Consider the following 25804-nt stretch of genomic DNA (forward strand, 5'->3'; position numbering starts at 1 on the left):
CAGCTGTTTCATCCCACGACAGACACGGCACACAACACGCTGCCCTGTCTGAGATCAAAATGGAGAGCGAGAGGGAGGGGAGACAAGAGAGAGGCTGGATGGGCGGGGGGAGAGAGAGGGAGAGGGAGAGAGAGAGAGATCAAAGTGGAGCAATACAGACCTATCCTTTGGGCCAAACACACCATGCGTCCTTTCCAATAGCATTGCAATAGGTAATACGGGTGTTTTGTAGGGGCATGACTATTGGAGTGTGGTTCTGTGTTGAGCTGCAATCTAGTGAGTCCAGCGAGTACAAAAGAAGATTTCTTGGTACACCCAAACCTATCTTTTTTGGGGACTTTAAAACAGCTGGAACGTATACTTTGAGATGACTCACCGGTAGTGTTTTTCAAACTCAAGCCCACAACATACTTCACAGGAAGCATAGCTGGTTCATCTACACTAAGAAACTCCCAAACACTTAGGGGCCCCCGATATTCAATCATTTAGAGGTTGAAGTTCTTATAGGCAAAGTCGTGTCGACGATCACAAAGGGGGTGGTTTGTTCGTAACCCAAGACTCTACAGCACCCGCTTTGTGGAAGAGTATCGGGAAATATTCCATTTTAAGACAGAAAGAAACGGCTTTGTCAAATGCATGTGAGAGAGGCATCTGATAATTACACTATGAAATAAAAAAATAAAAAACATATTTGAATGACACACAGTATGAGGGAATCGAACAAAAGCTATCTTGCACTGTGTGGCAAATGGTGTTTCTTCCCCTTTGTGCCTGCAATCAAATATTTGAATGGCTATGGCAAATACATGTGAAGGGTCTTCTGAGCTGTCGTGCTGGCTGAGGAGAGGAGGAGGAGAATGGCTTCGCGCACGCACATGCGCTACGTCTACCGTGCAATCCTTCTGCTATGCAAATGAGTGTCTTTAACAGACTAGAACAGTATAATTCCAGTTTTCCGTTTTAGCTTAACCTTATGCATTGTTCATGTAGGCAACTCAACCATGAACACAAATCCATCTCTTCCTTTCTATTTCCATCTCTAGGAAAATATTAACATTGTCTGTTTTCGTGTTCTTTATAACACCTTCATCCATAGTTATGGTGGCTTGGTTGGTATTTCCATTCAAAATCCCCCCCCCCCCCACATAATGGAATATTAATCCTATTTCCACCTTTTCACAAACTATTGCACATCAACTCACTTGGTAAATACAACGGCACTGGCCTAAAAAATCAGTTGTATAGTATAACTTGTTTTCAAAGTATACATCTCTTGAAATATTTAGAATAGCATCCTGTCTCGCAAAATTTTGGGGAACATGACTTCAGCTAATTCAATACCTCAGACTGCTTTCAGATCAAAGAATTAGCCGTGGGTAATACAGGATACAAGTGCAGCAGTTAGTTTGGTTTAGTAACTACATTATCATTATTTATTTGTATTATTTTATTTATTCATGCCTTAATCTATGAATGACAACATCCAATTACTTACAGCGATGCTAATTTGCCTAGACTGCATTTGTGACCTATTCGATATGGGTTAGGGCTTGAACCTAAGGGAGAGGTGCCAAAAACCAACCTGAAATAAAATCTGGAATAGGAATGGCTACCATGAGAGTGCAAACATCCTGTAATTGCTTGTTTCGGCTTTGACAGCATTATATTGTGATCTCAACATCACTTAGACCAGATAATTAGGGGAGCTACATATACTCATGTTGACTGGTTTCCTTGTTGGAGGTGTAATTAAACAGCATTACCCAGCTTTACACAGCGCTACAGTCAAAGAGACTCAAATATGTAATGAGGGCCAACAAAGCTACAAAATGGTAGATTAACTCGTGTTGCACTAGAGATGGGATTTGTCACAGCCATTTTCCAAAGAACGAGGAGCAGATACCGTAGGTTACATTTCATAACATAAATATAAGTTGCATTTAATTCTAGGACTGTAGGTTACATGATATACTGGTACTGTAGGTTGCATTTTTTTAAATAGTACCGATGATTACTAGTAGTATTAATAGTACTGTAGGTTTCATTAAGTGCTGTATGTTACATTTCATAACAGTACTGTGGGTTACACTTAATAATATTAGAGTAGGTTACACCGACCACTAACACACTGACCTGCATAGTGACAAACAACAAATGGGGGGGAAAGGGATAGTAACAGTCTTCCTCTGAGCTCCTTCTGTGGACCACTCTATCAGTCCATTATCCCCAACTGTCTCCCCATTACCCAATCTTACTTCAACATTTTGGTAGACATATGTCTGAGAAAAAAACGAATCAAACACATAAATAACAATAAAAAACTAAAAACCATATTCCGTCCATAATGATAGTTTCAGATCTAGAGCTGTAACCTAGAGTTGTTCTTGTACTTATTCTAGACAAAAGTACTTAATTGAAGTCACGTTGGATCGAAGCATCTGGAAAAGGGCAAAAACCAACGTGTATACATTCAGTATGAATGAACAATGCATAGCAAATAACTGCAACCAGGCAGACGCCAGTAAGCAAACGCACAGAGCGCATCCACTCCCGCGTGTGATGCAATCCCAAAGAAGCCAGCGACTGATTGGAGTGACACTAGTGTCCCCTTCCATCTCCTGAACTCGGCTTTGTCTGTTGACACGATCGCCTCCGAGGAATTCTGAGAGGTACACGCTCCTCAAATGGAGAGCAACAATCAAATTGCCCTCCTAGACAAACGCCATGGCAATCTAATAGATCCAGTGAGGACAGAAACATCCGGATAGGCTGCAGCAGGTCAATACAAACCGTGGCGGCCCATGCGCAAATGCGTGTCGGGGAGGAGATATTGCATCGTCGCAAACCTGTTCAAATTCTAAGGTAGCCCAGTCCAACACACTCTGAATGTAAAGTATGTTCCCAACCCCGGGCCATCACATTGAGAACATTTTTGCAGAGATAAATTAGGCCCTCCATAACCAAGACCTTTCTGTAATTACGGGCTGAGCTGTCAGTGTGTTCACTTATCTGTGAAATTGTCTAATCCTGAAGGGATTACACAGGAGGAAGTTTATCATCATGCCAACTGGAAGAGTGAGAGAGAGAGCTGTTACTTATTCCCTTGACTCTGAAATCTTGCTGTAACCTCAAACGGTTTAGAGACTAAACTCCGCAGAGACTCATTCGCATTTGGATGGAAAGGGAAAGGGAAATGTGTGTTTTTGGTGTGGCTTACAAAATGTCTTGGTTGATATTTATCTATTTTCTTTCACACAATAACATATGGAATGATTAAAAAGAGAGTGAAGTTTCGGAAGAAAACCGTGGAATGGTCCAACACATGTACTCTGTTGTTTTTTGATGTAGTAACTTAATGATCTCTAGCCCCCCCAAGAACAATTTGAAGTATCTATTATGAGGACAGCCAAAGCCTTTGATGTATGTTTCAGAATGTGTGTGTCATCAAGGACATGGAGGTGGATGCGAGTGTGTGTTTTTGTGCGCGCGCGCGCCTGTGTGTTTGTGTGGGTGCGAGTCCATTCCTACCCTCTCCGAGAGAACAATCTTCAGCAGGGCTATTCTTAACGCCGTCTTGGGAGATGCGGGGGTAACTGACGCAGAGCCTGTTGGAAACTTCGCAAAGGTCCCTGATTCCAGGGAGAAAAGGTATGTCTTCCCACTCAAATGAATATGAGAGGCATACAGATCGTGTGCTAATTGCAGCAATGCACTCTATAGGAAGGCCTCGCAGTCGATGCCTTTCTCACATCTATGGCACGTCGCATTTTCTTTCAAACTGTTCACTTCACGAGGTGCCACAGTACAAAATGGGTTCTCCACGTAAACGGTAGAAAAATAAAGAACCATATTTGTACTCGCATGGAGCTGCAGGTGGGCCAGTTGCACTTGAGGAGAACCCAATGAACTCACAGTTGAGTATTTTAGCGGTGAAATGGCTTTAACCTTAGCCAAACAAAATGGTTGTACGTAAGTCGAGTGAAAATGGCTTCTCATGCATGGATATAAGAGCAGAACACATCTATTGTATTTCACGGTAACACCGGGAGAGCATGCGTAAAGGTCCAATCTGTTCTGGTGTTTGTGTGTGTGTCTGCATCTGCACAGCTACCTAACTACAGTATGTTAAGATGTTAGGGTTAAGCGCACCACAAGAGACAGTTGATGTCACATTGACAGCCAGACAGGCCAGAAGCCATGGAGAAGTATAGCAGTGGAGAGGACATGCCCTTGATACATTTCTTAATGGGACTGTATATTATTTAGGAACCAGGAGTAAATGCATGCTTAATAGAAATACACGGCACTAGAACAGATCATTCTAAACCGAAACGCCATGCTTTTTCCCCTGCAATTAAATTCCAACGATTCTACTCGGACAACAGCAGACTATTTTAACACCGTAAAATGTTATACGAAATCCCAAACGTTATACTGTTGTGTCCTCGACTCTGTGGAAGTGAGACAGTGACAGTCTTGGCCTCGCTGGGCCAACAGTAGTGCTGACGCCTTCAGCATCTCCAAACCTCACGTGGTGGATGTGAAACAAATGGTCACGTGACGGGTCCAGGTGTGTGTCGGCGGATCAAACACCGACAGCCGTCTATGGCGCGCTGCGTGCGGGGTGCCTGCCTGCGATTGGTCAGACGCGGCGTGGATAAACCGCGATCAACGCCCCCCGGCGGGCGGACGGGGAGCCCGAGCGAACGTGGCAAGGTGTGTGTGTGTGGGGGGGGGGCTAATGCGGCCGTCAAACAGCAGGCTTTCATCTGGGCACTGGGCTGTAAGCGTTGGGGGGGTGGAGAGAGGCTCCTCTCTGCATGCTGATGACGGGAGGAGGACCCAGATGGGAGGAGAGGAGGGTTTGCAAACCACATACACACACACACAGACAGACACACACACACACAGTTGCTGAAAACGAATCCTTCGCTTCGACCATCTGCATGAGGAGATGGCTGGAGGAGGAGACGCTGAGGACATCTGAAGGGACACCGGAAGGAAGGAGAGATGAAGAGACAGATAGAGGAGGAGAGTGGGGGAAGGGAGGGGGAATATCGATTGATATGCTTGACGGTAGAAAGGATCCATGCGCTAAGCCTTTGGACCACCCCCGTACCTGTGGATAGTTGCTGCATGAGGATACCCCTTTTCCCAAAGGACACAAGGCCTAAAACGAGTACATTTTGGACAGCAAACACATTGCGAAAAAGGACTTGATTTGGTTATGATCTGAATGCATGATGGCTAGTGTTTGGGTCATCTTTGACTTGCACTGTCTTCCTATGCGGTAGCCGATTCCCATCCACACACTCATGCCTATGAGATAAATATAGACCACTGGCATTAGGGAACAATGCCCTGAGCAGCAGAGAAAGAGACACACACACAGAACTACAACTCCACTGATGCCGCAGTTCTCTCCTTGGGATCAATGAAGTACCGACCTCCAGAGCCACACGGAACATTCGACGCACGGTCGTGGATGGAACCCATACAAATCATCGATACGGGTCCTTGTGAAGGTAGAGGAAACCGAAAGACACCACCTGTTTCTCCCGGGGCGTTTGACGACACGGAGGCCCTGTCATCACACCCAGCGGGGAAGGCCAGTGCTATCAGAGCAGGATTACGCGTGATACGGTTCTAATAGTACAGATGTAATTCAGCCCCAGTTCCGCTGCTTTACGGCTGTCAGAGCTGCCGTAGGGAGATAAGCGAGCTACAAGCAGTGGGGTATTCTTCACGAGAGATGAAATTGGGTCTTAGATAGATAGCCAGGCGGAGGAATTCCGGACAGACTATTCCGGGTGCAATTGAACAGGGAGCCGTGATTCCAACGAGGGTGGCCTGGCGGAGCCCTGAAACCCATTTCGATTTGGGCGATGGAGGGGCAAGTCAACACTCAACCACCGGTGAGTGTCGATCAACGCGAAGATATCACAATCTATCGTAACCACGTCAGGCCCTGTTTAAACTCAGTTATCCCCCACGGTTACTTTATGGGTTGAGGTCAGACTCCAAGGAAGAGCTTACGAGGAGACGATCAAGCTTGTGACGCCAAAGCCCGCATTTCTCCAAGGACTTTGTTCCAGTGGAGACACTGGTGTCAGGAGACCCCCAGGTTGTGAATACAGGTTTGAAATACTCCCACAAACGCTGGATGTCAGCAGGGGTCGCCAGGCGGGTGAACCCCGTCGAATAACCCGGCGCGTCCTACCAAGCGTATTAACGCGCCGACTCGTACGTACACCAACACCCAGTGCCGGGTCTTTCTAGCTGGTTGCACACAGCTCCCCCTCCCCCTTCCAGAGCTCCTACTCTCTAAGCAGACTGATTTAACAGTATGATGTATTCTCTGGGATGCGGCAGCGAGCGGGGAGCCCTGGGAACAAGGCCGAGCGAAGACTGATGAGCAGATGAAAGAGCGCAGGCAGGCAGAGACGTTCCACGGCTGGTCCGCACACGAAGCTCTCTTAACGAGGGATCCATCACTCGCACGTCACACCTAGCCTCACTGCTAGAGCCCATATACCACCCTGGCTCTGTTACCGCACCATATATATATATATATATATATATATATACACACCTGTCAATGTTAACTTGGCAGTATATGCTGCTCGTCCGACGCTGCTTAGAACACCTATTGTTCGCCGTGTAATATGTCATGTCTTCGCAGAACACTTTTGAAGCAACCCATGGCTATATCAATGTCTTAAAAGCCGTTCCTCGACCGCCTTCCCTCAACCCATGCGTGGCCAAACGGGCCACGCCGTTGCACCATGCACGATGCAGGCATGCTGTGTTCCAGGGAACTGCTTCTATGGGCAATACAAGGACGTGGACGGTGGGACTAGCTAACACAGATCCGCACGCCAGCTCGTATAACCTATAAGGATCGGTCAAACTTGAGAGCAGGTCGCTTACTGTCTAGGACCCTTACAGAAGGTGGCACCCTTACCATGGCCTCCTCTGGTGAGGAAGGGCATCCGGTTGATGGCGATGGGCACAGTGCCGTGCTTGTTGTGGAAGTGGTGGACGTGGTGGGTGGTGCTGAGGCTGGACGACACGCGGGCCGTACCAGTCTGAATGGGGAGGGTAGCCAGCAGGATCATCCACAGACCGAGCCTCCACCAGCCGCTCAGACCAAGGCCCAGGCCCGGGGACGTCCAGGCCGTTCGGTGCCCGGGCACGGGGGCCACCGCGGGGGGTCTTCCCAGCAACATCACCTCCACATGGGCACAGGAGGGCCGCGAGGGGCCTTCTGGTGCCTCCCTCAGGTCCACCCCACAATGAGAGGACATCTCAGTATCCAGCGGAGGCTGGGTGCCCCATCATCCCGGGGACGGGCAAACGCGGAGAGGGGAAAACTTGAGGACAAAAGCCTGACTGAAATGTAAGCCCACCGGGTCCAATTTCAGTCGAAGAGAACTGGAGCCACGAGCCAAAAACGGCGGATATTTCCCCAAGTTGAAATCAGCAAAGCGACAACCTTTCCAATATCTCTCAAACCACGTTGAAACAGGACGAGGCGTTTGCTCCGCAGAGAGGCGGACACACCAAGGAGTGGTTTGCTGTCATTTCTGAACACTTCGCTTTCAGTCAGCCCCCAGACTCACGGGATGAATCCAAAATGCAAACGCGCACCTCAACTGAAAAATAACGTCAAGCCCATGGCGAGCTTCAAATGACCACGCGATTCAACCATGATATTTAAACATGGAAAAAAGAAAAAAAATGGATATAAAAAAATATAAACAGTCCAGGCGATAGCTTCAGGTGACAGGCTTTCCTGATAGGCGCTTCTCTTCTCCTCCTACCCACAGGTAGAGGTGGGGGGGGGGGCAGCAGAGTCGATCCACTAAGACGACAGCCCCACCACTGCAGAGGAGGCGATCACGCACATCTCCCCAGGGGAAAACGGGATATCTTCGTTAAGACGCCGAAAAGACGGGGAGGTGGAAACCGAGGTGGCTGTGGAGAGCCATCGCTGGCGGAGGGGGAGAAGGGGGCTGGGGGTGGAGAATCCGGCGTTCTTCTGCCCCCCTCTAGCCGATGATAGGGGGAGAACAGAGAGGGGGAGAGGGGGGGGGAGGAGGGGAGCGATTTCTGCAGCAGCGCGGTAAAGAAGAAGAAGAAGAAAAAAACAAGAGATATGGGAGAAAGAAAATGGTCCAAAGAAAAAAAATCTATAATCTCTCTCAGCAGCTCTCTGGGCGGACACAGGGTGTAGCCTGAATATGGTTACCTCTGGTCTGGTCCTCGAACGCAAGAGCCCAGATGTGGGATAGCAGTCGTCCGCGTTCACTCTCCCCCCTCCTCCAGCTACCCAGACACACGCAGCAAGGCTACTGCTGCATTCCCCTCAGTGCTGCTGCATCTCTTCTCATCTCTCCTTTCTTTTGAATCCTCTTCTGCCTCCTCCGGTTTTTCTTCTTCTTTCTTCCCCCAAAGAAGTCGAGGCGAGTATGCACTGTGTCCGGTTCGGAGACGAGCGACAGATTCGCGGGCTGAGGGGAACAGATGAGCTTCCCCGAGACGCCGACTCTTGATTTCCGCGGTTAGCAAAGTCACGCTTAATCAAGTGGCCAGCGGCGTCTGGTGCTTGGTCCTCCCCGGACGCGGTCGAGGGGGGGGGAAAGACGAGGAACGGCGGTCGAGGGGCTAGCCGGGGCAGAGGGCTCGACGGCGAGGGGAGACCAGAAAAGCTCTTCTGAAAGCAGCGTCGGAGACACTAACGGCGGACGGGAGGCACGGTCACAGTGTGTGCCTGCGCGTGTGTGCGCGAGCGAGGGAGAGAGGGAGCGAGAGGGTGGGAGGGAGAGAGGGAGCGACGCGCGCGCGCGCTCGCGGGCGGGCAAGGGGGGAGAGGGGCGGGTAAGCGAGAGAAGGAAAGCAGGCAGCCAGAGCGCAAACAGACACGGCGAAGCCCGCAAAATGGACTGTGAGTGAAATCTGCAGGCTGCACAGGCTGCTGGCGCCCAGGCGTACAAAGACCTGGCAATAACAAATCAGGGTTGCGGTGCAGAGGAGGAAAGGGATTCAGCCTGGCGCGGTGTAAAGCCGCACAGAGAGCACAGGGCTGTCTGTCTATGGGAGTGTGGCAAGGCAGGCACCAGGAGACAGCTGTCTGTAACCACAGCTACCAGATGCAGCCAATCCCCCTGCAGGAAAAACCCAGGAAAAAACAGCGGTCGGTCCCCGATTCTTTTGAATTATTTAGTGCCACGAGTCAAAAAAGTCTACAGCAAGCACTCCCCCCCCCCAGCTCCTTCTCTCTCCCTCGGATGATACTTGCCGTTGTGGTCTCTTGTTCATTACCCTTTGCCTGTGTGTTTACCTCACGCCGCGCTTCTCTCGCCTACCCCACGTCCTCTCCTAAGTAGCAGGATTAATCAGAGCGCTTTTAGATTAATTGCTCATAATGCCGGCGTCCTCAGAAATGAGTAGCCTCCAGTTGAGGCATCCAGTTGATTTCATTACGCTTAAAGCGACAGCACCTCAAATAGGTCTGGGTGTGGGGGGTTAGAGAAGGGGAGGGTGGGAGGGAGGGAGATAGGGGGGGAGGGAGGGGAGGAGGTAGGGCAGGGGCGGAAGGAGGTGGATTGGGGGAGGGAGGGAGGGCACTCAAGTAAATGAGCTCAGGGAGATGAAGCATGGGAAATGTTTAGGACAGATATATGGTGAAGGGATCGGAACACAGTGTCCCAATGGCAGCCTCCCGGTTTAATCAGAGGACATCAATCTGCTTTTTACCATTTGTCCTCTATCTGCATCTTCTATTACACAGTAATTAAACAGCGGCAAAAACGGAAAAAAATGACAACGTGACATTAGGGAGGTGACCTTTATGTTTCGCTCTCAGGTCCAAAGAAATGAATCTACATCTTTTTCATCCCTTTTTTACATTGTACTTGCTGCACACATTTGAATACGTGATCCTTGCCCCAGGGAATCTTAATGTGGTCTTTTTTTCTATGGCCAAACAAAGATGTTTGTTAGCCACAGCGAGTGGCTTTGCAAGCAAATCAAAAACCCCACATGCCCAGCATGAACTTCAGTTGTTCTGTCACCTGTGAGCATTTATTGAACATCTTCCACAGCAGCAACATGTAAACACATGGTCCAAGTGCTTACATAAGAAAAACTTGACTATTTTGCACGTTCTGCTCTAGCGTTTTCCCTTTCACTTCTGAAGATGATGTCGTTTAACGCGGTGTAAGATTCCGAATTGTGTGAAAAATCCGTTTCACAATTCTTTTGTATGTAAGAGAGACAGTTAGCTACGGTTAGCTAACTTGGAGATAGTTTGTTCCATGAATTTCATGCAGGGTTTACCGCTGGTCGCATGAAACTCAAACGTAGACACGGGGATTGATGTTGTTATCCAAACTGGGTCTAGCAAACCCAGGGCTAGGGCTGGAGTGGTGAGTGGCTGGGCTTGAGGAACAGGGGAAGGAGAGGACCCATTGGTGCATTTGTGAATTGCTACAAACACAGTATTTGGAAGGGCGGTTCCGGGGAAGTCCAGGGGGGGTCAGTCCCAATGTAACAACAAGCTTGACCCCATTGTGGCCCCCCTAAATAATTTTAAACATGGTGTTTTGCCCGTTAATGCCTGCGATGTAGTGAGGAAAACATAACTGACCCCTCTAACAGTACTACCCCAGCCCCCCCCCCCCCCCCCCCCCCCCCCCCTCGAGAACCTCCCCTGAGCGCATGCGATTTTTCGAAAATTAGACAGGGCTGGTGGGGGTGGGGGAGGTGGCATGGCGGGAGATGTCGCCGTTTATCCAGCTTCAAATGGCTGTTCTGATCCGGGCAGACAGTCATAGCCAGGGGCAGGTCTGTCAGCTCGGCTCAGGAGGGGGCCGGCTGCGGAGCCGTGATTCAGGTGGAGGTGTCGCGGCTCGGGGGCCTGGAGGAGGCCGTCCGAGGCAGGCTTGAGGAGCAGGAGAAGCGACAGACGGGCAGCGACGTCTTGGACGGGCCGCGGCGCTCGGGGAACCGGCGAGCGCACGACCCGGAAGGGGAGCCAAAATAGCCGTCTCTTCGCGGGAACATCCGCCGCTACGCCGGCAGGCCCGCCGTTTATACCGACCTGTGCCACTTAAGTGACGTGGCCGAGCGTGTGACTAATAACCTTTTATGCCACGTGGAAATGTGCATCATCCCACCCCTCTACATCCTTGGTTCTCAATCCTGGTCCTCGCACTTTCCTGGCCTGTATATTTGAGATGTTTCCCTGCTCCAACACACCTGAATCAAACGAACGGCCTGTCGTCACGCCTCTGTTGAGCTAGATAACGACCCATGCGTTTGAATCAGGTGTGTTGGAGCAGGGAAACATCTAGAACATGCAGGGGGCAGGGGGGGGGGGGGGCGAGGACCAATGTTGCTCTATCTATATGAAGTGTACATTAGCAATTGCATGACATGTAAATGCGTAGCGATACCGACAGTAGCAACATTGGGGTTAGACAGGAGCTGCTGTATACTGTTGCTGCACTTTCTTCCATTTAAGCAGTGCAAGTTACGACACAAACGTGAAATCTGGAAAGGCGGAGGGCTCTAGAGATAAGTGAATGTTGATCGTTCACTTATGTTAATTTTGTTTCGGTAACACACCCTTTAACTGCTCCTTTGCAACATCCAGGGACTCCTTCGACCTCTTCCCCAAACTGTACCTTCTTACAAAATCCCATACCTCTAACCCTTCAATACCATGTTAATATGTAACAATTCCAACAGTGTGTACATATAATATTTCTACAATAGGTGTTGCTATGTAGCTACCATGTTAGTTAATGTACACTTACTGTAAAGTGTTTGAGAATCTTCCTTGTCTCTAGACCAAAGATCTCGTACAGGATAGTTGATGGGAAGTGGGGAAGTTTTGAGGTGGCCAATGAACAGCTTAAAGAGCTGCCATTGGTCCAGCTCCAGGGAGGAAAGGGTGATGAAGGGTTAAGGCTTCACAGGACCCCCATAGACACTATAGCAGACTTGAAAACACACTGCTGGCAAATACTTGTGAACATTTCCTAAAGACCATTCTACACACCAGCCTTTTGAGATGAGAAGCCAGCACCGCAACACCTGCTAAATGAATACATGTAAAACAAAGTAATAATTCCGTATCTCACTCCCATTGAGGCGGTTTCTTGTCTATGTCGTTGAGTTCAACTTGCGATCTGTAAAATCAAACGACAACTGATCTTAGCACAAACTGTGAGACAGTGACAACAGCAACTTAAGTGTAAACGAATTCCATCCAGGCTTTTGCTTAGGTGTCAGTGGGTGTGCCGCAACTTGAATAATTAGTTTGCATTTGATAAAAAGCGTTATTATGAATACATTGTGCGCGGGATTACGACTGCATCTTTGGAGAAATATATAGGATGTAGATCAACAGTGTAATTCAATGTGGTATACAAAAGAGAGGGCGATTTCATTATTCATTGGACAAAGCAGATAGTGGGGGAAGCAGCCATCCATCAACACAACTCCAGGAGTAGAGGAGAGGAGGAAATGAAAAAAGGAGTTCACTTCTGCTGAGCAGGCTGGGAGCGGGTCGTTGCTGTATAAAATGGACCGATCAGTGTCAAAGACAAAGGGAGGGAAGGAGAGAGACAAGGAAAGACAGAGACAGAAAGAGAGAGAGAGATGAGACAGAGAGAGAGACAGACGCAGAGACAGAGAGAGACAGAGAGAGAGAGAGGGAGAGACAGAGAGAGACAGAGAAGGAGAGAGAGGGAGAGAGAGACAGAGAAAGACAGAGAAAGAGAGACAGAAAGAGAGAGATATATATAGATGAGACAGAGAGAGAGAGACAGAGAGAGACAGAGAGAGAGAGAGAGAGAGAGAGAGAGAGAGAGAGAGAGAGAGAGAGAGAGAGGGAGGGAGAGACAGAGAAAGAGAAAGAAAGAGAGCGAGACAGAGAGTGATATATTTATGGCTGAAACCTGCCATCGCTGAATCTTTCCAATGTATTTTCTAATATTCACTACAGCACTGTTACACAGACATAGTATGGCCTTAGCTCAAGTAGTGTCAAGCGCCGTATAACCGACTTCCCCCACAAACATGTCTTTGTAAAAACGCATCAGTAGCGAAAACCGTGTCGCGCAATGGGTCACATGATATTTTCGCATTTGCCAACCTGCAATGAACGGTTATCCGAAAATATCCCGCGGAATCAATCCTGGATCGTTCCCTGGCTCAACCGTGCAAATTCCAGTTCCTAAATTGTGTGACAGTGGCAGAAGCCTGTGGCTTATTATGTAGTTATGGGACCATTCAGAGAACAGCCAGGCTGTTAAAGTGATTTAGTGGGATGACTTGGCAGATGTGAATGGAGACTAGGTTTTCGCTGTGCCATTCCACCCTCCCCCAGTCACCACAGTCAGCACTACACGCCGCCAGCTCACGTTGTAGCCCGTCGCATGGCCCCCGATTGGATCAACACAGTCATTGACGCGCTAGACTGAAGATTTACTATTTGTCTGGTTGAAATGAACAGGCATTACTTATTGACTGTGTGCTTATAGAACAAGCATTCATATACATTTAGTCATTTAGCAGACGCTCGTATCCAGAGCGACTTCCAGTAAGTACAGGGACATTCTCCCCGAGGCAAGTAGGGTGACGTGCCTTGCCCAAGGACACAATGTCATTTGGCACGGCCGGGAATCGAACCAACCACCTTCTGATTATTAGTCTGACTCCCTAACCGCTCAGGCTGATCGGTTAGGGAGTCGGACTAATAAAGAAAAAGAGTCCTAAGAGTTTTAGGGCCTGACACTCCACTCTTAGGACACACGCAGGTTTAAAAGGCAACACATTTAAAATGCGACATTTCTTCCTGCATAATCGACTCATCAGTTTGACCCCAAAAATAAAATTCCAACAAGAGAACCTCTTCAGGGAATAACTTGCCCATGAGTTTTTAAAGACGTTCTCGTCCGTGTTAAATTAAGCCCAGAGTGGTGCAGGAGTGAATCAGAGAGTGAGAAAACCAGTCGGTGGTCATGTGACACAAGCATCTGATACTGTCAGGACACAGCGACGGGGCCGAGGGTCACGCGGTGTCAGCCCACCAAGGATCTGTAACATCTGCTCCTGCAGACACGCACGCGGAGATAGAGAGATACAGAGAGATAGAGGAGAGAGAGAGGAATACAGAGATAGAGAGATATAGAGGAGAGAGAGAGGAATACAGAGATAGAGGAGAGGGAGACAGAGAGATACAGAGATAGAGGAGAGAGAGAAAGGAGAGATATTTACACAGAGATAGAGGAGAAAGAGACACAGAGAGAGAGAGAGAGAGAGAGAGAGAGAGAGAGAGAGAGAGAGAGATAAGCGGGGAAGCCAGTGAGAGGTGGAGACAGGAGCTGCCACTGACACCGTGGCACCCAGAGCTGTATCCGGGGCAGGGACCATCACCTTTCCACAGGCGAGGAGGGGGGGGGGGGATGGCTTGCAGAGATAAAGATTGGAGAAAGAACGGAGGGCTGCTATTTAGGGAGCCACGTGTCTCCCGGTGCGGACCTCGCCCCTGGACGGCGAGAGACAGAGAGAGGGGGGAAGAGAAAACGCACGAGGACTGCTCTTGTTTTCGACCCAGTAAATGAAACGCACAGACCCCCCCCCCCAGTGGAAGTGAGTCATGGTACTGCATCCCCCCCCCTTCCCCTATTTTCTCTCCTCTCCCCCTCAGTGTGTGTGTGTCTCCGCAAACCCGTGCTGCGCTGGCCTCACCCAAGCGTCTCTGAGCCCCAGACAGCCTCGGTGGTGCGGATAATGGCCCGCTCCCTGCGCTCGCGTCACCGAGGTAACAGCTCCCCCCTGCTCTGGCCGGGAGCCACGGCAACGACGTCGCCGGCACGCAGCGGGGGACACGTGTCCGACAGAGGCGCTCCACAGCTGCGCTGTCGACCGACGGCTCCGCAGAGACCTCGGTGGTGAGGGGTCGAGAGTGAGCCAGGCACATGAAAGGCTTCGCCGCACTTATGTTTTGTTTTTTTCGACATCTTTTCGCAGGTTGTATTTTTCAAAAGGAGCTGACTGTTTGACGCGCTTACGGGACACCACAGGAAAACCTGCCACGCGATACAAATCAGGGGTGATTTAGCTGTCCCCGAAAAAGGTCGATGCTGCTCAAATGGAGGCTACGGATGAGACGGTGCGCGAGGGCCGCAGAGCACAAAACGAGTTGAATGCTTAAGTGCCTGCGTCCGTCCGCCTTGAGTCGGCAGTCTTTATTTCGTTTCAATTCGGGGCGACTGTCCGATTGGTATCATTGCGCCAGACAATTCAATTGAGCTTAGCCACATTGTTTACTGTAAATGATGATTTCAAATGGCATTACTTCACTGCCCTTCTGTCCAGACCTTCCTATAAAGGAATAGCCATGTTCACCCTGACTAAACTGAACATAGAAGTCATGTTAATGGCACCATAGGGCCAGGAGGTCATATATGTGTATATATGCATATTTAACACACGTGGCCGCGCCTTCGTCGGAGGTATACTCGGTCGACATGACCACTACCAGCTACGCCAACAAAAAGCACATAATGTACATATACTTATACATATATATTAGTGCTGTCAGTTTAACGTGCAACAACCCATTCATTTGAATCAGGTGTGTTGGAGCAGGGAAACATCTAAAACATGCAGGACAGATGGTCCCTGGGGACAGGTTTGAGAACCACTGTTTTAGATGTTTCCCTGCTCCAACACACCTGATTCAAATGAATGGGTTGTTATCTAGCTCTGTAGAAGCCTGGTAACGAACATGCATTTGAAACAGGTGTGTTGGAGCAGGGAAACATCTAAAACATGCAGGACAGTTGGTCCCTGAGTTTCATTGGCGCTATCCAATAGGATAATAAAAACCAATTGCCTAATAAGTTAACAAATGCCAATCATATCTGGTATTTTTATACAGATATAACTCAACATGTTCAGGAGGACTTCTCATACTGTATGACCCAAAAGTGGACCTCAGTGTGTGACTGTCTGGTTGTGTTGTTGTTTAATACTGTAAGCACTGGATGTGTGATAATCTCGTTTTACGTAATCTTGATGAGGACTGTGGTATGGCATCCTGCAGAAGCGCTTGCCAGTCTATCAGATTCAGCAACAAAATATATATATAATATATATAAAGAAAAGTGTTATTTCCCAGCAGTCTTGTTACCCTACAGTACTTTTACTGACAAACCGTAGAGAACTGTACTATAGGGGCATAGTGGTAATAAACACATACAAAACACATGAAAAATACAGATACGTCTGAAAGACGCAACCTGATTTGACCTGACTTACTTCCTAGTTACGGTTGCCGTGCTAAGTGGTAGAGGTTAGAAGATATTAAACTGCTGATGGTTAAGAGAAGACAGGATGAGAAAGAACAGTGATAAGAAGAGCCGCAGAGACGCAGAAAGAAAAGGAGGAGTCTCATTGTGACGTGTGTGGCTGACATGTTTATATTCGACACGGAACCAGGAAGAACAGAGTTTGTAGGGATGGCTGTGTTCAGAAGTCCTAGAGAGATGGAGGTGGAGGATTTAAACATTGACGAAGATCCAACCATGGATGTTCAGACAGAGACCCCAGACCAGGCTTTAGAGAAGACCCCAAAGTCAGGTATGATAGACCCTGTAATGCTACTTTACCCTCAAGTCAAAAGGTGCATTACTTTCAAACATTTAAGCATGTATGTATTTATGTAATTATAGAGTATGTATCAATACTTCATATGTGTGTGTTTGCATGTGTGTGTTTTTGCCCCTCAGAGACTGGGTCCTACAGGTGGGTCATCGTGAGCTTTGGGCTGCTGTGTGTCCTACAAGCCACTCTCTACATCTCCCTCCGTCTGGCCTTCTGTGAGTCTGGGGAATTGTAAACAGTACTATCATCGCGGCAGCATCATTTAGGAGAAGTTATTCTTTTAAGATAAATTAAAAAAAATGTATACATTATTGATGTAAAAACGTCAATATCACACAGTTAAGCTAGTGAGCCCTTGTTTAACTCGCATACCGACAAGCCGCCCCCGAGGTAAAGGTTCTAAATGCTACAACTGTGCAAATGATCTAGTAAAAACAAGTAGGGGCTCAGATGGCTGAGCGGTTAGGGAGTCGGGCTATTAATCAGAAGGTTGTTGGTTTGATTCCCGGCCATGCCAAATGACACTGTGTCCTTGGGCAAGGCACTTGACCCTACTTACCTTGGGGGGATTAATGTCCCTGTACTTACTGTAAGTCGCTCTGGATAAGAGCGTCTGCTAAATGAATAAATGTAAGTAACATCCTTATTTGACTTGTCTTGTTGTCAGACAGCTGAGCTCCTAACAACTTCTGTGTTATAAAACACTAAAAATAAACATCCACTCCATGTTTCTTAAATGACATGGGAAGTTGTACTGTCTCGTAGAATGTTTCAACCACATCTTCTGCTGTGCAAAAGTTACCTTCATTTATATTTTACAGCCAACAATCATTTAGAGACCAATTATACCATACTGAGCAGAGAGAGAGACCAGTTACAGACCAATCACACCAACCTGACCAGAGAGACAGATGACCTTTACAGGAGGCTGTATGGTAAATTGAAGGACTCTGACGGTAGTATAATAAAAATTGTAAAATAAATCTGTTAACCAAACTTTTTTTGTTGTAACGACAATAAAGTTAGGCTTTTACATCTAATCATCAGTTCAGTGTTGCAGAGAGTATTACAGTAATGGATGGAGGTTTGGCTGCAGCTGTTCTGTTACTAGGTCTGAAATAAGCCAATTGGAAACATGTTCTCTGTTGTGTTTTCAGAGCTCACTTCCTGTCCTGATGGCTGGCTGAAGTTTGTTTGGAGCTGTTACTACGTCTCTACTGAGATAAAGAACTGGGCTGCCAGCAAACAGGACTGTATAGGGAGAGGAGCAGACCTGGTGATTATAAACAACCGAGAGGAACAGGTGAGAGATGGAGAGAGAGATTTATGGAAAGTAAGAAAGTCATACCAGAAATGTACAGGATAAGGTCAAGGTTGATCAGGGTAATAAAACTGCTGTTACCCCTTCTCCATGACAGGTATTCCTCGATAACCTCAACAAGAGAGTGTGGATCGGTCTGACTGACACAGTAACAGAAGGGACCTTTATCTGGGTGGATGGAACACCACTGACCACACCAAAGTAAGAAACCACTCTTTCTGTAGTCTCTAGACTCAAAACAAATGGATAAGAGTGTCTGCTAAATGATTAAACGTAAACAAAACTTTTCTAACTTCAATGCTTTAAGATTGTTCCGTTTTTTGTGACTGAGTTTGCATGGTACATTAGAACCAATAGGCTAATAAGAACCAATTGCTTATTAAGTTAACCAATGCCAATCATATCTAGTATTTATATACAGATCTAACTCGACATGTACAGGAGGACTTCTCATACTGTATGACCCAGAAATGGACTTCATTGTGTGACTGTCTAGGTTTTTTGATGTTTAACCCTGTAGGTTCTGGATACCCGGTCAGCCTGATAATAAACAATATTCAGGTAATCTTGATGAGGACTGTGGTGAGATATTCCCCACATACTTTTCTGCTGCCCCCCCCCAGACATGGAACGATGCCCCATGTAAAAATATCAACTACTGGGTCTGTGAGAGAAGGATGTGACGGTGCAGATCTACTGTGGGGTTTCATATCTACTGGGTCTGTGAGCGAGGGATCTGACGGTGCAGATCTACTGTGGGGTTTCATATCTACTGGGTCTGTGAGCGAGGGATCTGACGGTGCAGATCTACTGTGGGGTTTCATATCTATGAGTTGGAGACTTGTCTGTTTTCTTCTCTCTGCTTTCTGACCACTACTCAGCTAGGAGACATTTTATAATCTACTTTGCAGGAAACGTCAGCTCTCAGGAAATTGTATATGGATCTGTTTATCCACTTGTACTTTCACTGTCAAATACTACATGTCTCTGATGTTTAACTAGTCGTGTTCAAGAATGTAAATTGCAAATATGTTGTTTTTGTTGTGCTTTTTTTCTAGCAGTCTAGTTGCCCTACAGTAGTATACATCGCCTAATTTGGTTCTTTTAATGGTTAATTTGCTTACCTATAATAAATGAATTGCTTGTCTCAAAATAAAATCTATTTTACAAACTCATAATAAGTTTAATGTAATTGTGCATTTACTAGTGGTGGGCATAGATTATGTTTTTTAATCTAGATTAATCTCACTGTAATCTTGGAATTAATCTAGATTAATCTAAATTAATATGGCTCATTTGAATTCCGCCGAAGGCATTCAGAATATGTGTGCTACCCAAATAATGACTAAAAGTAAATCTTTGAGAATGGGTTTCTCAAGCCAGGTGAGCGAGGAGATTAGTTAACTTGGCTGATAGAGCTTTGCTGACGGGCTTGCCTCGGTTGCACTCAAACATATTAGTTTGACAACGACTCTTCCCCTGCGCTACATCAGTGCTTGGCCCGGCATCTTCCGCATTAGCTTAGGGATGCTTTGCGTTAAGGTGGTATTTGAGACTGGAGGAACTCCTACAGTAAACAAATTCCGCATCGCACAAGGTGCAAACAACCTTAGTGTTGTCGAGGTTTCCATTGGGAAGCTTCTTAAAAATGCATTTTCCCTGAAGCAAACCCGACGGCTTCATAGCTGCATCCATGTTAGCACGTCAAGTTTGATGTGGTAATCATACTCAAGGTATAAACACAGGTTCTAAGACTCGTTCTCGCCCCCTACAGTGCAATTCGGCTAGGTATACATCCGCACTAAAATATCAAGGTGAAAGTCATCTTATGCATAGTATAGACCCAGCTCCCAATCCAACTTTAAGAATAGATTAACGGCGATACTTTTTTTATCGACCGATAAGAGTCTCACGTTAACGCAGCACGTTAACGCCGATAACGATAGTGTGTGTGTGTCTGAGTGAGCAGGCCCAGGCAGAGGAGGTTCCAGGGTACCTGCCGGGCCCAGGAGAGGGTACATGGTCCTGGGCTGGCCGTTTCACCAGCTTATGCCTGAGCCCTTCCTACCCCCAATCATCATGCCTGGCCACACATCTCGTGTGCCTCTCCTGAAAAAGGCTTTCACGGACAATTAGGTACTCACTTTGAACACAACCGTGCTTAAAACACTGCATGAAATAGCCTCACAGACACGCGTACACAGTCAGTAGTGTAAATAGAAATATAATTTAGTGGTGCTATCGCTGTATGAAACCCGTGTGATTTATGCGTGTGGCTCAAAATGTCATCAAGTGAGCATTTGTGCTAAAAAAAAAAAAAAAAAATGACAAGAAGCTCTTAACGCTAAGCTCTTCTTAAGAACGTTCTAAGAGCGTTCTAGAGCGCTCTTAGAATGTTCTTAAGACGCTCTTAGCGTTAAGAGCTTCTTAACGATTCTGGGAAACCCGGCCATTGTTGTTACGCAGGAACCTTCCGTCTGCAACGCCGTTGCACCTTCGCTGCTTGACTGTGGGTCTTCTGTGGTGAGACATCTCTGAAAGCGATGGCTGAAATCATATCCTTAACTGTTGAGGGGAGTCTGCCAGCAGGACATCGGTCTGGAAGCTTCTGGGAAGGCAGTATTGATGTGTTTCAGACGCCACAGCAGAGCAGCAAGCCGTGCCAAACGGCAGAGAGATGAGAGGGGCGTGCCGATTCCCACACACAGATGATAAAGAGGTCCTTTCAGAGATTGGGGGGTTTAGACGAGGAGGGAGAGAGGGGGGCGGGGTGGGGGGGCACACCTGGATTACAGCTCTGGCTGACAAGAGGATGGAGTGAGGGGGGAGGCAGAGATGAAATCGACCGGCAAAAAAACAAAACACAAAGGAAGACTGGTGAACCGCTAGCGCGCGGTCACTGTCAAACAATTCCTTTCCCTCCACCCTTTTGGAACCGACATGTTCCGGCGTGACTCGAAAAACACCAACAACGCGCCACGGGGGAAAGCGCGGCCACGCACTCGAATCGCACGCTCACGCGCACGGACCGCACGCCCACGGATGAAATGGTGTACGTCTGCTCGGTTTAGCCATGGCAGGCTTCGAATCAACATAATCACTCCATGGTCACTGGTTGTTTACCAGTTCCCCAGTAAGGAGCCTCACTCTTGTAATAAGGCAATTACTACTGCTGGGAGCAAGACTGCAGAATGCAGGCAGCCATCAATCACAGGAAAGCAGGCTTCTGTCCAAATACTTTGCTCCCGGGAGACCACACTGTAGCTAACAACATACAGTATGGACACACACACACCCGCACACGTGTATGCACATACTATACAAACAGATGGGCGCACCCACACCTGCTTGCGGATATAATGAAGTGTTTTATCATTTTGACATTTCTTTTCGAATGAAGTCTTTGATCATTCCGTCCTAAACCCTTTCACTTTGTTGCGCTGTGATCTTTCTACTTTATTTTCCTTTGTTTGCACTGTTGAAGCGTACGCAAAGCATTCTTCTGGAACACATTTAATAAATAAACGTGAATTTGATTTGGGGGCGGAGTCTTTTGATCAAAACAAGCTGAGGCAGAGAGAGTGTAGAGTTGTGCTTGAATTACCTTTTGCTTATCTAGCAGTTAATCCCCCTGCTGTGTCTGTTCCCTAACAGAGCCTCTGACCCACAGAAAGCTATATCCTCAAACCCAGCCTTAGGTCAACTTCAATCCACTAATAATAATAATAATACAAATCATCAAGAACATTTCTTATTATTACTTTCTGTACACACTGCTGGAGGCTGAGCCATACACGTTTGCCTTTTTCGGATCGTTGCTGTGTCTCGACCGGCTCCACTGTTCGTGGGCTTGTGGCAGACAGAAGTGACCAACAGCTCCAGTGACAAAGGCACACGTGCTGAGTGACGAGAAGGCGAGCCTTATGAGCTTTCTGACAACCCCCCTCCCCACCACACGAGCGAGGACGGATCGAGAGTGTGCTAGCTCGTGCGTCCGTGTGTGTGTGCGTGTAGTGCCGGTGCGTGTGAGCGCCCGGGGAGGGGGGGGGGAGGGGTCAGTGAATTTGGCCCTCTGTAATGTAAACTGAATGTAACCCTTCTCTCCTCACAGAACAGCAGCTGTATGTGCCGCCACCACCACCACCCCCCTCCCCCCCCCCCCCCCCCCCCGGGGACCTGCCTCCCAGGAACGAAGGCATTCATCTGGGCGTGGGTCGATGCGTGGCCGGGGTGTAAAGCGGCGCTGAGCTGTGTTCCTTGCCAGCCGGGCCCACAGAGGGACCCTCACAGAGGCCCCGGAAAGCGCTGCTTGGTATTCCGCTCGCACGTGGAGCCAGTTCCCCAAAGTGGACAGGTTGTCACTGCCTGTAGGACATTTTCAGATATCTACAGCTTTCTCACCAAACTGACAGAGGAGTGACAGAGAGAGACAGGCAGAGAGACAGACAGACAGACAGACAGACAGACAGACAGACAGACAGACAGAGAGGGATGGAGCGAGATGGAGAGAAAGAGAAATGGAGAGAGAGAGTTTGAGGTGAAAGAGAGAGATGGAAAGTGAAAGAGAGAGATGGGAGAGAGAGAAAGAGAGATGGAGAGAGAGGATTGGAGAGAGATAGAGGGAGAGAGTGAGAGATGGAGTGAGAGAGAGAGAAAGATAGATGGACAGAGATAGAGAGAGAGAGAGAGAGAGAGAGGGGGGGGGTGGACAGAGATAGAGGGAGAGAGGTAGAAAGATGGAGCGAGAGAGAGCGGGGGAGAGAGAGAGACGAAGACAGGTAATGACAGGAGGAGAACGAGGGGGCAGGAGGTGGAGGAAGCGGTGTGTGTGCGCGTGTGTGACGATGAGGTCTTCACAAGATACCGTAGGAGGGAAATTAAAGAAGGAGAGAAGCCATGCAGGTTTGCCTACAGATGATTCAGGTACACCGAGGTTAGGTTTGATTCAATATTCCGTGCCTACCTACAGACTATTGACATTCTGCCTCCCTGGGTCTCAACAATGATGCTATATGCGTTCATTTTATTGTCACCCACCCCCGGACAGAAAGGGGGAGAGCATTGATTTTCAAAAAACAGCAAACCATTATTTTCACAGAAAACGGACACAAAGGGTGTATGAGTCATTTTGTCCAGTATATTGCCTCTTGGATGAACGGCCATCATGACACAAAGTGAAAACGTCTCAACGGGAGTTCATCAGAACATGTTCCTCCCCATGGTGGATCTCTGCCCATTAGGGATGGTGTTCTTGACCAATGGTGGATCTCTGCTCATTAGGGAAGGTGTTCTTGACCAATGGTGGATCTCTGCCCATTAGGGAAGCTGCTCTTGCCCAATGGCAGGCTCTGTTGGCAGACAACCTCGGAGCACACTACACTGGGTATCCGCTGGAGAGTCTATGGATATGCCTGTTTGGGACACGCATGCATATAGTGCCATACATACTACACACTCACACACAAACCGGTTTGTGTGTGGTTTGTATACTACATATTATGTGTGTCTAGTATGTGTAGACCTACTGTAGGTCTACACATACTAGACACACATATGTAGTATATAGTGCTACACATGCTTCGCACACACACACACACACACCATCCATATCCACATCTATCGACTGTAAAACAGTTTTGTCCCCATGGTTGATCTGCTACCTCTCACATGGCCCCTTTAAGATTTCAACTCTTTATTGTTCACTGGGTGTGCTGTGGAAGATGCAGTGTCACACCAGTTCTAGGGACCACAAGCTATTTACACATGTACGATTGTGTGCCACAGTGGAAATGACCTAAAATCAATAAGTTGTTCTTATTCATAGGAATAGGGAGTGTAAAAAAAAAGAAAGTTTAATATATACACTATTATATCCACTACATACACAATGATTCTGATTTTGTATTGGATTATTTCATTACTTTGGAACGGAATATGTCACCATTTTGATATCCCGCATGTTCATTTCCAACTGTTCCATTCTGGTTTGAATAACAACCTCCAATTTACAAGCCGGTTGCCAGGTAATCCAATTCGCGCAGCGGGTGTATGAAAAATAAATGGAACTCTGTCGCGAAAGGATATCAAAAGGATGCGAGTGCGGGAGGATTTTCAACGACATAAAATAACTCATTGTTTAATGACGGCGTCGTTTACAGCCGTCGAACGTGCGAGTGCGACGCCGGCGAACCCCGGGGATCGTTGTGCATCGCTGTGCTTATCTTGCCCGTGAAGGGGCAGAATAAGACCAAACGGAAAAAGGCAGAAAATGAGAACGTGTTTTATGACGATTGTAAGTGCTCTCACTCAACGTGTGACTCTTTCATGGCCATAACCCATCTGGTTCCCGGAGATGAACTTCCCTCGTAGCGCGAGGCCCGAGGCCTTATCTAGGACATGAAGGAGGGGCTGCCAGATGCACCAATCACTGAGTAGATACACATCAACACGTTTGATGGCGTCGGAAACTCCCAACTCGTATGTTACACACTTACCACAAAGCAAATTGCATTTGTTTGATCACTGACGAGACATATCCGCCCCCCCCCCCACCTCGCCCTCGAGTAATCCTTAGAGATAAACAAATTGGGAACAACACACCCAAAGGGGTCCTGCAATCGTGTAGCCAGAGCCATTTCCACAAACTTCAAAATGGATGAAATTAGAAGCAAGCAGCAGGGGGAAGGAATTCTATTAAAACTCAATGTCAAGCCCGGCACAGTCGAAAATCATAGAATCTATTTCACGCCGGTGAAAGTCAATCATTTATCTTGTGTGCCCTCTGCCTCCTCTGTACGCTTACTGGCCTTCATCCATAAAACTAGATCTGAGGAAGAGGTCCCTCGGAGCGGCCCAAATAAAAAAAGCTATTCATGAACTCAGCGCTGAGATGAGCAAGGAGACCATGGGCGTAGGTTTAGGGGGGGGGACACAAGGTAGGTTACTAGTCCCCACCAATATTTTAAGAAGACAAAATTGTCCCCACCAATATTTTAACAAACTCCTTTGTGCTGCAATTTGGATCGATTCCGAAAAAAACGATATATTTGCACAATATATTTGCAAAACTCCTTTGTGTTATTATTCATCGCCCAGAAAAGTGAAAAATACATTTCCAAGTTAACCAATGCGCCCTCGAGCCTGCGAGACAAGATGATGTCATCTAATTGGCTTAAGTGGCAGTCAGAAACACTTTGTAAATATTGACTTGCAGAAAGAGAGCTGTTAGTAGTCTGACACTGGAAACTACTAAATACGCCAGGAAATATTAAAGCCTCATATTACTATTTGTTTAGTCTCAGCATTTATATTTTTGACCTTTTTGTTCTTTGTAGATGGGAAAATGTCACCCAAAAGGAAGAAATGTATCTGAAGTTTTTTCACCGCCCAGAGAGTAATTAGCTATCAAGAAGGTCGTTGTTAGTTAGCTAGTAGGAAAACTACCCACACAGTGCAAACCTGCTAAATCCCTGTAATCTCGACCAATGTCAGCAGTCAACGAAGCATGGTTAGTGTCTGTATTAAATGAATTATTGTGCAGGAAAAACAGCACTCTGAAGCTGCAGATGTAGAGCAGGTTGGTGATGAATCAGCATCAGGGGTTCAGGTGAGAAGTTGAATTGTCCATTTTGGTAAAGATTGCATTAAATTGCTGTTTTTAAGGGATGTTTAGACAATGTTACCCATGAATGTTATCATTCACACTTATATAGTAAAAAGGTGCTATAAATTGGTATGCCCACATATAATTCATTATTTCATTGCTCAGAAGTCCATTACAAATGATGTAGGCCTAGTACA

General features: G+C 47.4%; 2 protein-coding genes across 3 annotated transcripts in view; one reads left to right on the top strand and one right to left on the bottom strand.

Annotated features, from left to right (window-relative positions):
- The window catches only part of nrxn2a (neurexin 2a), a 74811-nt gene that overhangs the window by 32068 nt on the left and 16939 nt on the right, over nt 1-25804 (bottom strand).
- LOC124482744 (CD209 antigen-like protein E) lies at nt 16531-19153 on the top strand. Of its 2 annotated transcripts, none has more exons than XM_047043238.1 (6): nt 16531-16659; nt 16809-16898; nt 17505-17639; nt 17841-17986; nt 18102-18205; nt 18525-19153. In XM_047043238.1, exons 1-6 carry the CDS (start codon nt 16539-16541, stop codon nt 18685-18687), a joined length of 759 nt encoding a protein of 252 aa, XP_046899194.1. In that variant the 5' UTR covers nt 16531-16538; the 3' UTR covers nt 18688-19153. The 2 variants fall into 2 exon arrangements, with proteins under 2 accessions (XP_046899194.1, XP_046899195.1); XM_047043239.1 differs by having other exon boundaries at nt 17505-17618.

The sequence above is a fragment of the Hypomesus transpacificus genome, chromosome 20 (genome assembly GCF_021917145.1).
Source record: "Hypomesus transpacificus isolate Combined female chromosome 20, fHypTra1, whole genome shotgun sequence".
NCBI lineage: Eukaryota > Metazoa > Chordata > Actinopteri > Osmeriformes > Osmeridae > Hypomesus > Hypomesus transpacificus.

What these genes read in the sequence shown, in the direction of transcription:
- LOC124482744 (XM_047043238.1), top strand. Translation starts at nt 16,539, where the DNA reads ATGGCTGTGTTCAGAAGTCCTAGAGAGATGGAGGTGGAGGATTTAAAC. An exon ending in CTCCCTCCGTCTGGCCTTCT is followed by an intron (nt 16,899 to 17,504) that starts GTGAGTCTGGGG and finishes TATATTTTACAG; the next exon opens with CCAACAATCATTTAGAGACC. An exon ending in TAAACAACCGAGAGGAACAG is followed by an intron (nt 17,987 to 18,101) that starts GTGAGAGATGGA and finishes TCTCCATGACAG; the next exon opens with GTATTCCTCGATAACCTCAA.